General features: G+C 32.8%; 1 protein-coding gene across 1 annotated transcript; it reads left to right on the top strand.

Annotated features, from left to right (window-relative positions):
* The first annotated feature begins 3,744 nt into the window (after positions 1 to 3,744).
* LOC124355997 (cuticle protein 16.5) lies at positions 3,745 to 6,435 on the top strand. Its single transcript, XM_046807143.1, has 2 exons — positions 3,745 to 3,829; positions 5,549 to 6,435. The coding sequence occupies exons 1-2, from the start codon at positions 3,818 to 3,820 to the stop codon at positions 6,311 to 6,313; spliced, it is 777 nt and encodes a 258-aa protein (XP_046663099.1). The 5' UTR covers positions 3,745 to 3,817; the 3' UTR covers positions 6,314 to 6,435.
* The last annotated feature ends 9,891 nt before the right edge of the window (positions 6,436 to 16,326 follow it).

The raw sequence follows: 16,326 nt of genomic DNA on the forward strand, positions 1-16,326 counted from the left end.
ACTTGATATAATAAGGAAATGTATAATTACGGATGGGCTACTAGAACATACCAGTGGAGCGTTTGGGAATAATTTTATTTTGTCAAAGTATTTGTTTTTTATAAGCACAGTTATTACACAAATAAATATATTTTTAATTTTATATGTTACAATGTGCTTAATCTTTAATGTGTTTAAAAATGATGAGTTGATGACCTAAGTTTATAAACATGAAATGTTCATAGTAAAATCTAAGAAATATAATATTATAGTAAAAAAAGTAAAATAAACGCGTACCTTTTCAAAAGCTACTTATATATTTCTAACTTAAATATTTCCATTGTATTTCAATACATAGCAAGAAGTTACCGCGCACTTATCATCTAGGATTTCTGGTTCACACCGCATTGAAACATTGCGGACAACATTCAAGACAATTAAACTTGAAATATTTCGACCTCGCTGTAGAAGGTCAAACCTCAGTCACCAGATGGTAGACCAGTTTCAGTTTAACATATGTTGATTGAAGATGGATCTCCACCATAGAGCACAGTATTCTGTGCTCTATGATCTCCACAGTCCGTCTCTGCCTACCCGATTGTACCATTGTGGTTTAGACTAGACGGGTCAGGAAGTCTCCGCTTGCCAGGAAAGAAACTACAAAGAGTACCTCTCCACCATAGTTGCAATAATCCATTAACTATTACTTCGATCATCTTAGTGCCGAAATGAGTTGAGGAAATCAGCCAGTTCTATATCCTTGAGCTAGATGACACTGCAAACCATTAGTTACCGTAAGTTAATGGTTACATACTATTAATTGTAATGACACCAAGCAGTTTGGATGCAGTGTCATCAACCTCTTTTTATTCTGTGATGAGTGTAAGCCATTATCATTGTCGGTAAAACTGCTCTCCCAGTTGGTCATATACATTACAGATATTTAAAACAGATTAAGTGATTTTTTTTAAAGCAACCCATTATATATAAAAGACTCTTATAAATTAAAACTCAAAAAAACCATTAGATTTTATCTCTAATCCTTAATTATTGAAGAACTACTCCTAGGATTACACCAAGTGGATCAAAGGAAGGATGTTTTCGCCATCTTCTGCTCAATCCAATATAAGCGCACACAACTTGTCCTTAATGTCAACCATGTAAGCGTGTAGCACATTTTCCGTTACAATTGTTACATATAAAATTCCAGTCCATAATATTATCATCATTATCGTAGTTGGTAATTTTCAGCTTCCTGATCAGCCCAGAATTTCTATGCAACCCACAATTATCTGACAGTTACATTAGTCATCAAGTTCAAGTATACCAACCAATATACCTATGCTTTTAAGCTTAATTTTATATATGTTATATCATTTTCCAAATGCACTTTATGCAATTATATATTTTTTTAAACATCCGACATAATTAAAAGATATTTTACCTCTAATTCATTAAAATTTTGTGAGATGTTCATAATATTATTTCTATCAGTAATCCCTTAACGTTTGTAAGCCATCAGAAACTAAAAGTAATTTTCTACAGTACCGGTATCGTTTTGTCTCATTTAAGAAATATTTTGTATTTATTGATATTTGTGCATGCACTTTTGTAAAATTCTATTTACTTATTTATTTTTTGTTATTTCGTATGGTTAGCTGTAATTTTTATTAAAAAAAAACACACATACAAATAATGAGAATACTAATTTTCTTAACTCGTGTTAAAGTAATCTTCTAGTAAATCGGAAAAAAATATCAAATATATTTTTTCTGGTGCCACTAACAATAGCAATTTAAAATCGATATTCTTGTCATGTCTCCCATTGCTGCAACTTGTACAAGTGTCTAGGACCCAGTCTACATTTAATGTTTTCGATTAAACAGGCTAAACGTCCAGGATGTAGTAATAAAAGTAATAAACTATTAACTTGAATTAGTAAAGAAATTACTTTTATAAATAAAATATAGTGGATTATACTATACAGTTTTAACATTTGTTTCTAAATATATTTTTCTGAATATAAATTGTTCTAAATATAACATGTAAAACTATAGAATGCAAATAAATCTATGAACGTGTCATTGTCTGCCATTTTCACAAATAAATTTACAATTTCCGACGTAATGTTTACTTAAATGTTGAACGCGCAAGAATTGATGCAACATTAAAATATCTTTGGGCCTTAGAAAAAGCTCTGATAGTTATCTACAGATTAATATGTTTACTAGACTTCATTAATGCTAAAAACGAGGAATGATGAATGCAGATATTCATGACCTGCTTCTTCAGAGGTAAATAAATATCAGTAGGTTCTAGAGACCGGATGAATTCAGACACTAGCGGAAGTGGCTGGAATGTTTACAACATCCGGCGTCTCATGAACTGGTGGGAATATATTTCTTGTCTGTCTTTTGGCCAATGAGAGGAATGTTCTTGTTCTTATTTTTTTAAGAAATAGCATAGCTAATGAATATACTCGAAATTTGAGTCAAGCTAGTGTATGTACTGTCATTCTTAATAAATTATATTATTCTTTTAAAACAGTATCTTCTGAAGCTTTTTGGTCTGAAGGCACTTTGAGTTTGCCATCTTTGAGATGAAATTCATTTTGTGGACAGTCTTGACTTTCGCTGAACTGATTAGAGTTGTGCAAAAGGAGTTTTTAATTTCTACCTTTGCTTCGAGTTTACTTTTTTAACTCCTCCTAATACTTAATTCTATAGAATTCTGTTCACTCACTATGTATTAGTAAGACATATTAAACGTTCCAGGATATTTAATCATTTTAATGATTTTAAATTATACAGACTTGATACATACTTGTACAGTAAATAAACTTAAACCCATAAACTAAATAAAATAGGTTCAATCTTTACAACAATAAATGAAATGCATATGCAACAAATTACTCTATAACACCCAGGAGAGAAGCTAAAGTACATATCGTTTAAAACAACAATAACAGTTTATCCAACACCGCTATTGTTAGTCAAACAAATTTAATTGAAAAACAGGTTAAAATTAGTACAATAAATTAATTAAAGATCAGCAAAAGTATTCTAATAACAAAAACTGGTAAAAAGAAATATAAATCAGGTAACAACAACAATACACTAAACAAAAACAACAGTAAAAAGCTGTTGAATAGATCTCTCACGGACGAGACTCCTTTTAAAGAATAAAACCTGTTAATTTGTACTGTAGTTCAGCTTGTCTAAAATTAAAAAAAAAACTATCTAGGTCCACCTTTTTATTGACCTAGCCTACTGCTCCATACATCTACTTGTTACTATGATGTTTAATTCCCAAGCTAATAAAAATAAAACTGTTAAAAAACTGTTTAACTGCTAACTATCTATTGCGACCAACAAAAATATCTATCAGAATTGCATTTTGCATATGAATTGACGTATTTGTCTTAACTGATTACAGATTATTAATGAGTATGATGTACGAGTATTTGGCTAGGAAGAAATAAAAGCATTCATATTTATTTTTTTGGTAGTCAAACAATACAAAAATAGATTTGAAGATAATTTTTAAGAGAATGAAACTGTAAAAGTTGTATGTAGAGGATGGCAATCATAAGTAACAAAAATGCTTTATTAGTCCAATAAAAAATCTAGCGTTTTGTTTTTTAATACAGTTGCGTTCTGTAGATTGTGGTAGGCTCAGGTTTCCCAGAACAAAGTGCCCCGGAACGAGTTTTCGCCCTAGCTGGAGAGGGCGGGATGGGCCGATATTCGGTTGGGTCGCAAGTCACCCACCTTGAGACAGTTTCATCACTCAGAGGTATATAAGCGGGCAGCGGCCCAGGTCCTGCACTCTCTACATCATGGCGTACAAGGTAAGTACACTTATCACTTCTCCACAATAACAAGTCAATAAAGTAATAATTCTTTATTTTCAAATCGTACAAACTATTAAGTCCCACATTAAGTACAATGAGCTTTACTCTTGTAAGTTCTTAAAAATAACTCCATAATTTTTTACACAAGTTAAAAGTTAAAGCAATTGCTACAGAATTTTAAGCCTAGCAGAATGTAATTTTGAATTGTATTTTTTCTAATCACACACCTTTTAAATAGTACAGAAAAGTTAATATTCTTTGATTCATAGATATCTTAACGGATACTATTGTACATTTACTACAAACGAAATGCTACGATGTAGTCTAAGTATTTAAAAAATTAATTCTTCAATAAAAGAATTAGATTTAATACCAATGAATTCAGAAGTCTTTAAAAACATTCACACGTATCTTTAGGCAAAACTCTGTACGGTAGAAGGGGTGTGAAAAATAATTGCCTAACCTTTTAATTTTAAATTCTTAAATCAATGCAATTCATACAAAATTCTCATTATTAAAATTTCAAAGCGAAAAATAAAAATTATATTTATTTTAAATTTTATCTTAACATTGGAACTAAATGTTATGTATGCCCTTGTATAGGATGTCGGTAACATTGCAACGTTAAAAGGGTAGAAGGCATCACTAGTTCGTGTACAGAGATTATTTTTCAAACGAAAATACTCCCACTGGCAAAACCGTTGTATTTGTAAAGTATCAATATATTTAAATGATACAAATTTATTTATTTCTAAAAGAGTTATCTTTTAAGTTTTATGACCAAATTTATGGAAAACGTGCAAAGATTATAAGAATCAATGTAGTAGTAAAGTGATACTGTTAAAACTAACTGATTATCGAATGCTTACTTTTTAAAGGGATAGTAAATATTTGAATAGTTGAGTGAACAGTACCTTAGGCTACCTTTTAACTCACTGTCATACGTTAAAATATCACATCTTCGTATCAGTTTGCTTACAAATTTATTCATTCTGCACGATTTTCTCGTTGCCATTAAACTTATATAAAAGGCAAATGTAAAGGTTTTCGCTAGTAAACCAATCCAATGTTGCTTATATAAAGATCAAGCTTAGTACAAATTATGAATCTAGTCCATATCTTAGTTTCTACTCGTGAGATCTTGCGAGCATGCAGACAGACAGACAGAAATTAAATGTTAAAACTAAATAACATTAAATTTAATGTAACAATTAAAACTACAAGACAGATTATTTACAAATCAATGTTATTTCAAAACAAACATGCATACACAATAAATAAAAGTGTTTCAAAGATTTTAATTTAATAATATAAAAACAGGCTTTTGCAGAGGGAAAAGTAATAACGACCGGGCATTAGAACCCCAATATTATAACTGCTAAAAACTAACAAATGTTCAAGTTTGCTCAAGTCTGAAAAAATTTAAAATGTTCAAATATACAAAGAAAATTTATACAGGTCTCGCAATTATCTATTGATGATATAATATATCATCACATAAGTATGTTACTAGCAATGTTGATTATTTATTTATCGGAAAGTTTCAAATATAAAACTTGAATATAAAATTTAAAGTACTAATATTGTTAAGTTATAACATTGATGCATTCACAGAGGTAAAGATATGGAGTTATATTATTATTTCCATAAAATTTAAATATCTAATAATGATGATTTCATTATTATGACTGTAATAATAAATGACGTGTGTTGTAGTGTGTTATCCTGAGCGCTCTGCTCGCTGTCGCCTCTGCCGGAGGTCCCGCTGCCTACAACACCTACTCCCCCTCTGTCGGTTACGACGGTTTCGTCGGTAACTCTCACGAGAGCACCGTCAAGGGATACCTCGGAGACTCAGTCTCCCAGATCTCCAAGACCGTTGTGTCTCCCTACTCTTCCGTCAGCAAGTTCGTCTCCAAGAGCACTAGCCCAGGATACGCATACGCCGCCCCTGCTGTCTCATACGCCGCCCCCGCTGTCTCTTACGCCGCTCCCGCCGTGAGCTACGCCGCCCCTGCTGTCTCTTACGCTGCCCCCGCTGTCTCCTACGCCGCTCCCGCTGTTAGGGCTTACGCTCCCGCTGCCTACGCCGCTCCCGTCGTCAAGACTGTTGCTCCCGTTTCCTACGCCGCCCCTGCTGTCTCTTACGCCGCCCCCGCCGTCAGGGCTTACGCTCCCGCCGCCTACGCCGCTCCCGTCGTCAAGACTGTTGCTCCCGCCGTGTCTTACGCCGCCCCTGCCGTCTCTTACGCCGCCCCCGCCTACGCTCCCTCTTACTACGGTAGGGCCTACGCCGCTCCCGCTGCCTACGCTGCTCCCGTCGTCAAGACTGTTGCTCCCGTTTCCTACGCCGCCCCTGCTGTCTCGTACGCCGCCCCTGCTGCCTACGCCGCACACGCTGCTCCCGCTTATGGCTACTCCGCCGCCCCCGCTGTTGCCCACGTTACCTACGGATCTGCCCTCACCAGCTACGCCTGGTAATTACCTGACTAGTCTGACCCCTCTGTAGAGATCAAGTTGGTTACTTACTAAATGACTGACGTTTTTATATTTATTACACATTTGTTGTAGAATGTAAAATAAACCTCTTTACAGATGTAAAAGTGCTATTTCTTTTATAACCTTATCTTGAGTACCCTCAACAAAGTTATTGTTATTGATATAGTGGTCATATGATGCTGAAAAGAAGTCATCTTACGTTTATAGTCCTATAAAATGAAGTTCCCGTATCATCTAGCCATTCACAATTTCGTTCAAGAAGTCCAAGTTTAAATTAGTCTATATTTACGAAGCAGCTGAAGCGTACTGAAAAAGACAACAACCCTATATTTAGAAGAAACTATATATACAGTATATAACATTCTCTTGATTAATTTTGTTCGGTATTTTCATCTGGTAAATTTATTAATAGGAAAGAATAAATCATTATCTTGCCAATAGTTTCAAAGTAATAAAAAACATGGCAAAAATAAAACAGTAGTAATAATATTGGTAGAGTTAGATCAATAATGGAATTAGAGTAGAATGATTTTGGCAACAATCTATTCGATCCCCCATCTTCCAAATCCTATACATAGATATACTATGCAAGATACTCGCTCAACTGAAAATCACTTGATTATTTTGGAATGAATGAAAAAATGAATGATCCAGTTGATTATTTTCTTTATTTAAATTTACTAAACAGAGTCAGGATAAGTGTTGATATTGAGTTATTAACCAAGTGAAATATAATTTTCATTAAAATCAAATATCAAAGTAGGCCTTACTGTAAAAATATATAAAAAATACTACTATCTGAAATATCACATCTATATCCCCTAAAACAAATAATGTTACTTATGCCTCACTGAGAAATCTCTCCAGAAAATAGTACCATAATTTAAAGGAACCCGATGATGTTCCAAACATATCTGGCCCACTGCTCCTTCTTGGACTTCAATCAGAAATTAAATTCATACAAACTTTTCATTTAACACATTCTTGCATATTGTGAAATTCATTTTCCTATCTCGATATGTAGTAGGAATTCAAAGAATGGTAAGTTTCTAAACATCCATTACTGACCTAAGAAGAATTAAGAGTAACGCTCTCAAGTAACGCTCTAATACTCCGGCTGGAATGAGGAGTTCCCGGACCAAGTTAAAGGAGATATAATGTAGTTAAGGTGAGTGAACGATGATCATCATTGACTTCAAAGAAGCTGGTGTATGAAACAAGTGGTACTTATCTTATAAATTGGAATAATAAAAGAGAACATAAGCGTAATATTATGTAGCTATGTTTTATTACTCTCGTGTGAGAATCGTAAAATAAAATATAATACACATGGTATTGTGTGTAATAATTTAATTATATTACTAATATTTTTATATTAAATTTTCCATCTTCTAATAATATATTCACTATCACTCTTTGGTAGTGCCGATGGCTGAGCGATCAAAGCGTAGGACTGGGATCTGTGCTAGAGATAGTGCAGGATTTTTAAATCCTGTGTGACAGTATCATTTTTATCAGTCCCATCAACCTTGTACTACTGACTCTTCTCCTTTCTTTGTTTGATAAGATCTTCACACGGGCTAGTGATCCATAAGGACGGACATAAATAAAAAGTGATCGGCCTCTTCTTAAAAAAAAAAACTAAAACACTGTCAGAGGATGTAACAAAGTAACACTAGAGAAAGGAGTATTATTGTTGATTATAACTTTCTCTGCAATGTTACAAATTTCTAAGCTTAACCACTCTTGACACTGTTACAATATTATTAATGACCAGTGACAGTTCACCACTTGCCAGCCGGAATGATTGAACAGTTCTGCGGCTTTACTCAAGAGCACAGCTGCCGTGACATTTGTACGAGCCTGCGAGGTCGTTACACCCGACCTTGCTGAGCCTCCCACTTACATAACCCGACTATGGGTCGCAGAGTGGGCACACCCAACCTCTCGGGCACTGGGTCAGTGACGACCACTCGCACTTTCTTCTTCTCCTGGAAGCGGTCTGATTCACTTTTTACCACAATCGTTTTATTGACTGATTCTTTCCTGTTGAAAAAAATGATATTTGTAATTTCACTTTTGCCGTAAGCGTGACTATGAATTTAACTTATAAGTTATCATTGATTTTGCTCTGTTACCGTTGATATTTTAAAACCACATTTTTGAAATTTGTCACCGATTAGAGATTAAAATATTTAGTTTCCTAAGCGCTGACACATATGGAACAAATTTACAAAAGAAAAGATTGCTAGGTTTCTTTTTTTACTAGAACATCAACTCTTTATAAACAAAGTTTCTCATGATTATGTAATAAATACATGGTAGTTAATAGCTATCCTCATTTTAAAAAATTACTTCCAGATCATTGAACGATTTAGTGTGAATAGGAATATGGACAGAAATAGGAACAATACGGATTAACAGCAAAGTACTTCAGTTTCTCAGTAAGCATGTTTGCAGTAATTTATGATTGCTTTTAATTATAAATAATTTAAGTTTATGAAAGTTAAATATTACTAAACGGTTTCATCAAAAGCTGTTGTACTTTAATTGTTTTGTTATTTTATCACCTGCCTAACCAGCGATGCCTTCCAGTCCTCGTTTTTATAGACTATGACCGCGCTGTTACAGGAAGTGCTCTCATTGATATTCTTCAGTCATGACCTTCTCTGGCATTTTTGGATGTGCTGTTTCTTGCATTAATAAGGATTGTACGTGTTCTAGCCACCCTGTATCCTTATGTATGGCTCAGTTTATTAAAGTGCAATTTGTGGTTTTGGTAACCATTACGTAATGTTTCATTTCTGTAGTATTAACGATGGCAAATATCCAAAAACCGGGTATCCTTTAAGAATGTTGGTGTTGTTACATTAAGTTCTTTTTTAATATTATTGACTGATATAATAACATATCAAAGCATATTGCAACTTCAATAAGCTGTATCTAGTAGCCCTTGTACTGGATATAGAATGTTACAGTAAATAAAATTTAATATCTCGTATTTCAATTAAAGGGGCTCACTTTATTGAGAGATATTTCCAAACACGTAAATGTCTAGTAACAACTTATTTATTATGCTGTGGGTAATAACACACAGCATAATAAATCACTTCACAGTATCAACATATCAATACAACGGAGTATCAAAGATCTGTTAAAATGTAAAAAAGCTCTTTTAATGAAACCAGCCAATGCAACAAAGTAAGGTCACCCCATATTTTGGTAAGTTACTAAAAAATGACGTACGATTAATTTTCACAATATAATCAGTTTTTTACTCATGTTATCAATCTTCGTTTTCCTCCATGCCATCATGGTTACCCAGTAGACCTATATAATAATGTTAGAACTCCTTTTGCCGTTTATTTTGACCTTTTCACCCCAACACCAATAGCCTTCTTCTTTGAGCCAAGAATGACCTATGTACCAAGTTTCTAGTCTTTCTGTCTGAATTATCGCACAAACGTACAGACGGACATCGACACGATTTTAAGACTTATAGGCAGCATCTTTAAAATGGTGTTCTTACCATCCTTTGAATAAACTGTAATTATTGGAAAGTACTATCTCGACTTCAATATATATCGAGAAATATATCTTCCTTTTTTACCTGCACACTATAAATTGCACATTGGACTTTATATCAACAAAGACAAAAATTAGTTGAATGATGGTGCATGTCCAACCATATTATTTAGCAAAGCGTCAAGGCTGCAATTGTGCCCCTGATGAGACAATGAGAACATCTCTTCACGTAGATTACACTTTATGGCTGCTGGGTAAACCAGACTTACCTCTTTTATATTCAAGGTGTCTGAATGCCAAAACGATGAAGAGAGTTCGTTTTGAACTTCTTCATCCCCGATTGTGTATCTCTTCAGACGGACACCAACACCAGATTGAAATCTGGGACAGTGTCAGATTTCAGACGCTGCATTAAGCGAAAGGTGAAATGGACCTAACTCCACATAGCTATTTCATTTCAACAACTATAATGTACACATTTTCTAATCTTAAATTAATTTTGTATTCTTTGGCAAATTTTATACTTAAAGTATAACATCTCTTCAGACGGACACCAACACCAAATTGAATTCCGTGACAGTGTCAGATTTCAGACCCTGTATTAAGCGAAAGGTGAAATGGACCTAACTCCATATAGCTATTTCATTTCAACAACTATAATGTACACATTTTCAAAACATAAATTAATTTTGTATTCTTTGTCAAAATTTATATATAAAGTATAACATCTCTTCAGATCAACCGCAGCTGAGAGATTATTTTCCTATCTTCGTAATTGTAAAGTTTGTTTGGTGTAAGGCGATATTTACTTTTAGATACAATTAATATTTGAATAAAATCAATTGGAACTTTATCTATAGTTTAGTTTTAAACTAATTTTTTAAATTCATCCTCACATAAATAAGTTTTTTCTTCATCACGAATAAAAAGAGTTCTGTAAACTTAAATTACATTGGAGAATAGCTAGTCTACATGGATTTATAATTAGTATTCATGGATGATTAGAATAAAAATTACAATTTCATCGCATTCAGCAGCAGTACATTACTTACTCCGGAACAAATTTTTAAGTGCTCGTCTGGCTTTTTATATAAATATCAACATTTAATAGGATACAAAATGTTAATTAAACTTTATTTATTTTATGTTATATTTTCTCATTTCAAAATAAAAACTAACACACACACACACACACACACATACGCGCGCGCGCACACACATACAAACATATATATATATATATATATATATATATATATATATATATATATATATATAATTAAAATGCATATGTAATTTAATCCCAATTATGTATATATAATTATCGTGTATTTGTAAGTTTAGGCTTTATGCTAAACTTGGATTAGATACATCATTTTATTCACCTACCCAAATAAATATGTTCTTTCTGACAAGTGTTTGCAATCAATTAATACTTTTAAGCTAATCGATTTAGACATTTCGCGGCTCCACAATAAGAACATGCTTAGTAAATAGTACATTTTTAAATTAGTACTTTTCGGGGCACCCTATCATTTCTCTGTTCATTCCAATAGCTTATCAATTAATACGTCAACTGCAGTAATATTAATAGCAGACTACTAAAGATCAATCTATATATGGCCACATTAAAGGTGTACGTGGTATAGCTAGAAAGTTATTTCAGAGTAGTTTAAGAGAAGGATTAATTAAAATAGAAGATGCATTCGAATTAAAATTCGGCATGTAAATTAAAAACAGAACCACAAACAATGTTTATCAAAATATAAAAAGTCCACTGAATGATTTCACAAATGATTCAAGAATATGAGATTTATGAGTATTCCAATTTTTTAATCTGTTATTTGTGTTTGAATCTACAGAACGTACTTTAAATAAAATCTATCTATTTAAGACTCTAACGTGGCTATAACTATATACTTCGTTATAGATATTCGTATCTGTACCAGACAAATTGTATACTAGCACTGTTTCCATATTCTATTTCATTCACAATTCCGATGGCCGGTGGTCGGGTGGTAATACAATGACTTGCCACCGCCGCGCCGGGCGTGTCTCTCGAGTACGGAGCCCACCTAAGTTGCACACTCGCGCACGCACAAGCCTATACATAGTAACGAGCTGGCCTGGTTACATAAGTCACAAAGGGTGACCTGCAAGGTCGTTCAACAAGACGTGGTGGGCGTGAAATAATCCTATCAACCTCCTTCTGATAAAATGTTTTAAATGAATAATTTCTCTTTTGTGGCCGTTCCAACCTTGAACTATAAACCGCTGAATATATGTTTGACATCCAAGTATCATTTTCACGTCGAAATATATACAGTTTGTATTGTGATCAGATTTCAAAGTCTCATTTTAAAATTTAACTTTTTAAACAGTATTGCTTGGTCAAGGTGCAGTGAAATAATAATATTAATAGGCCATGCTTACACGTTTTCTGACAAAATAACATATTTCCTATTTGGTGACAATAAACTTTTTTTTCTAAGGACAAGAATGTGAGAAATTCCCCTTAGTCTTATTACCTTTGCACTGCTTCTGGAGTGACAGGATATTATGGATGGGTAAAGTAATTGTATGGGCCCCCTCCTGTCAAGATCCATAAGAAGTGAATTCCGGAATTATGTCATGTCGCCTAGGTAGAAGGAGAGGCCAGCTCTGTACCAGTCTGTCCAGTCAAAGAAGGCAGCGGATGGTACGCCCTTATGTCTAGGCTAGCAACAGTCCTACAATTAAGGAGCCCTATCATCTCCAACAGCCATCTCCGTAGACTATACCTTTCGATCTACCGTGCGGTAGACTATATCTACGCTTGTACCCCACTATACTCGACACTTACAGCCAGAATTGAACCCTCCTGAGAGGGCAATTCACGTCCTAATTACAAAGTACAAATCATAACCACTAATAAGTAAAAAAAATTATAGACATTTTATAATTAATAATTAATTAATTAAGTCGACTTTTAAAAACAGTAAAATGCATCATAAATAAGGGGAACATAAAAATTATGTTTGTTTAGGGAAGTTGTAAATCATCCGAAACTGATACGTGACACCGAGTTGACACATTTGAACTAAACTGAAAAGTATGTTATTCCTCCCCTCCTCTCTAAAAAAATTAACGCCACGTTATATAACAAGTTAAAGACAAATTTATTAAAAACACGGAATGTACATTCAATAATACAAGTATTATATGTGAGATATGCTTAACTGCATTTATAATGCATACCTTCATAGTATAGGGTATAACCTATTATATAAATACATAGTACGAGTATATGCTATTCAATACTTAACGACGGATACTGTATTCAATGTTCATTCCAAGTTCTTGTACTGTGTAAATATATTTTACTCCATTCATTAATAGCTGCATTGTCGTATTATGATGTAATTTAATACACGCTTGGATTTTATTTAACTGTCTACTTATGTAATTGTAAGGACTGCAATGTGGTAATGTATAACATTGAAAGTAACTTTATACATACACATTTTTTTTTTAAATATGGCATCGATTTGTGTCGCCTTGGCTTTCAATAAATGACGTTACCATAGAGTTTTACTAAAGTTACTTAGTAAACTCTAGAGACTTTCATATAGATTTTAGGAGTGATTTATTTTTTAATTTTTTACTATTGAAGTCAGTTGTTATCTGGTTTAATTGCAATGTACTTAGACAAACAAACAATATGTAAAAAATCAAACAAAATAGCAAATCACATCTTGGTCACATCAAACGTTTTGAAGTTACTAGAGTGTGACGACTAAAAACTGGACTACCTGATGATAAAAATATATACATACAAATGGAAAACCTTTTTTCGCAGAGCCAAGCACAAAAATTCACTTTTTATGAAAGTTAAATAAACTGATTTCCGGCGCAAAATTCCTTGAAAGGCTAGATGTATTATTGGACTAATTACTTAATTGGTTAATTGATTAGAATATTCGTTCAATTAAATACTTTTCAACATCTGCCTTTCATGAAGATAACATCCAAACACGCTCGATCGATGGTAGTTAATTCCAGACATTTTAATGTGCCTATAAAGAATTGAAAAATACATATGAACTCAAGTAGCAAATGGTTTGGCCTGTTTAAGCTTCCTTTCTCATAAACATTAGATAAAAGATATTTTAAGTAATTTACCACTTAACGGATAAATAGCAGTAATAATAATCTAAATAAATAAAATTAGGCAAATATTTAATTAGGCAAATGAGTTTAAGGAATGTTAGTGTTATAATCAGGATAATGGAAACTAAACATACATGTTTCACACGTCTCATCCAAAAGAGACGAAAGTTACATTCTTCTTATTTGCGAAATTGATGTTCTTGATATTCTCAGTTATTTCAGAGTTATACTTATGTAATACTATCAGTTACCCACAGCTTTGCACTCAATTGTGTATTCTTTACATGTATAAGAGCACTTCTATGATTCGAGTGAATTATATTTCTTACGCTAATGTTGTGTTTGCCTTGCCACGATCAAGAAGATTTGTCAAACAGTGTATATTATAGTCATTGTAATTTACTCCGGTATAATATTTTTTTATGCCACAGTTGAGACTATTTTGTTGCACAGATTAAGAAGAACAGTGGCTGCAGAAAATATTGAAATAAAAGCGTTGTTACTATCAAGCTTACTCTGTGCTTTTGAGACTAGAAATGGAAACAAAATTAAAATAAGGGAGCATTCCTAAAACGTGTATTTCACCATAGCGTTTTATGTATACAGATTTAACCTAAGAAAAAACTTAAAATAAAATCAAAAACTCAATTTTCTTAAACTGGTATAACAGTCAGTATGTGCATCTCAATTAAGGGAGCTTGTGTTGAGATTGAGTTTGATCCCCATCAAGTAAGTACTACACAGTAAATATAAACTTTTATATTTTTCATTTTCCCCTCCATTGATCACAAGTTATATCTTATATCTTTAAGCCATCAAAGTCCTAATACAGTAAAGTTTTCTTGGAGTGGACGACAGACTGAATGTCAAGCAACTGCATTCACCGGAGACTGATGACATTTTGATTAAGTTCCACTTCGAATTGACTTCTCAGGATTTTAACTTTTCTTTCAGTGAATAGTTGATTAATGTTAGAGCTGTCAGTCAATTCAATTGCACCATGATTCTACTCTGGACATTGAAATAATCTCTTTTATTTTATTAACTTGATACATAAGATTTCCATTTAAAGTTCTTTGTATAGTATGAACATTAAGGCATAACTGTAATGAAACAAGCCACCACAAGAATGTAACCGTATATTGCTCTTGTGGGTGTTAGGTGAAGCGTTAAGGTACATATTCATTAGTTTGGTACGTGTTCATTTACTTTTCAGAAGTCAGTTCTGAACATTATTTGACTGTATGATAGATCCTTCTACGATTTCATATGTTATTGTACCTCCTTAAGTATATACCCATTTATCTTATATATTTAACAACGCGATTTGAAATGTAGGGACTCAGAACTCTGATGCATTTGAAAATAAGATAGATTTTGTTACGAAGTGCCCCTAAGCAACTGATTTCATCATCGATATTTTTAGTAATCAATAACTAGATTATCGATACTTATTATGTAAAGTTGTTTTAAAATAATACAAATGTTTAATGTAATTTTTTAATTTTAATTGTCCAAAATTGCTTCAGTTAGTATAGATGAAAAACATTCTTTTAGTTAGGTGCAGAATGTTGGATTGGAGGTCTAAAACCCAATATTTTAACAAAGTGTTGATTTTATAAAAACTGGCAAAAGAGCAAACACGGTGTTATATCAGTGTAGAAGTACGAGTTTTTATAAGTACGAGTTTCTCGTTATTATTTTTAGCCAAGTTTATCTTTATTTATTTTAGTTTCTTGTTATTTGTTTAGGTTGAATTGTAGATTTGAAGCAATGCCAATAGATTATAATTTATTACAATTAGTTACGTGTTTTATAAATTTATAAAATCGGTGATTCTTATGTGTCAGTTTTTAGGTGAAGATCTAACTATAACTTCGTTTACTTAAATGCACCTCATATAAAAGTCTGCCACTGAAATCCTCGTATAGCTGTAATTGAAGCCTAGCAGGTACCAAACTACGTAATCAATTGCTGGGCAAAAGTACGTTTTTAAAAAAGATACTTTTTTTTATTTTTCATACTTAAATGAAAACTAAGATTACTGATTTTGTGGTGTTGCGTACATGCATCTACAAGTCTCAATTTGGAGATAATTTTCTTTAAAATTGCGAATAATCTACTTTTGTTGATAGTCTTTCCTGAGTTCACTAATTGGAGAAAACCATTTATGCGAATTGGTTTATAGTAATTTTATCTAATAAATTGTCCATTTCAATAATTGTTTCGGTTAGATAATTTTTCAGATTTATTTAAAACTACTTAAAAGACACAAAACTTAAACTTAAACACTTTAAGTATCTTTTTAAGTCACTATTCCT

The sequence above is a fragment of the Homalodisca vitripennis genome, chromosome 1 (genome assembly GCF_021130785.1).
Source record: "Homalodisca vitripennis isolate AUS2020 chromosome 1, UT_GWSS_2.1, whole genome shotgun sequence".
Taxonomy (NCBI): domain Eukaryota; kingdom Metazoa; phylum Arthropoda; class Insecta; order Hemiptera; family Cicadellidae; genus Homalodisca; species Homalodisca vitripennis.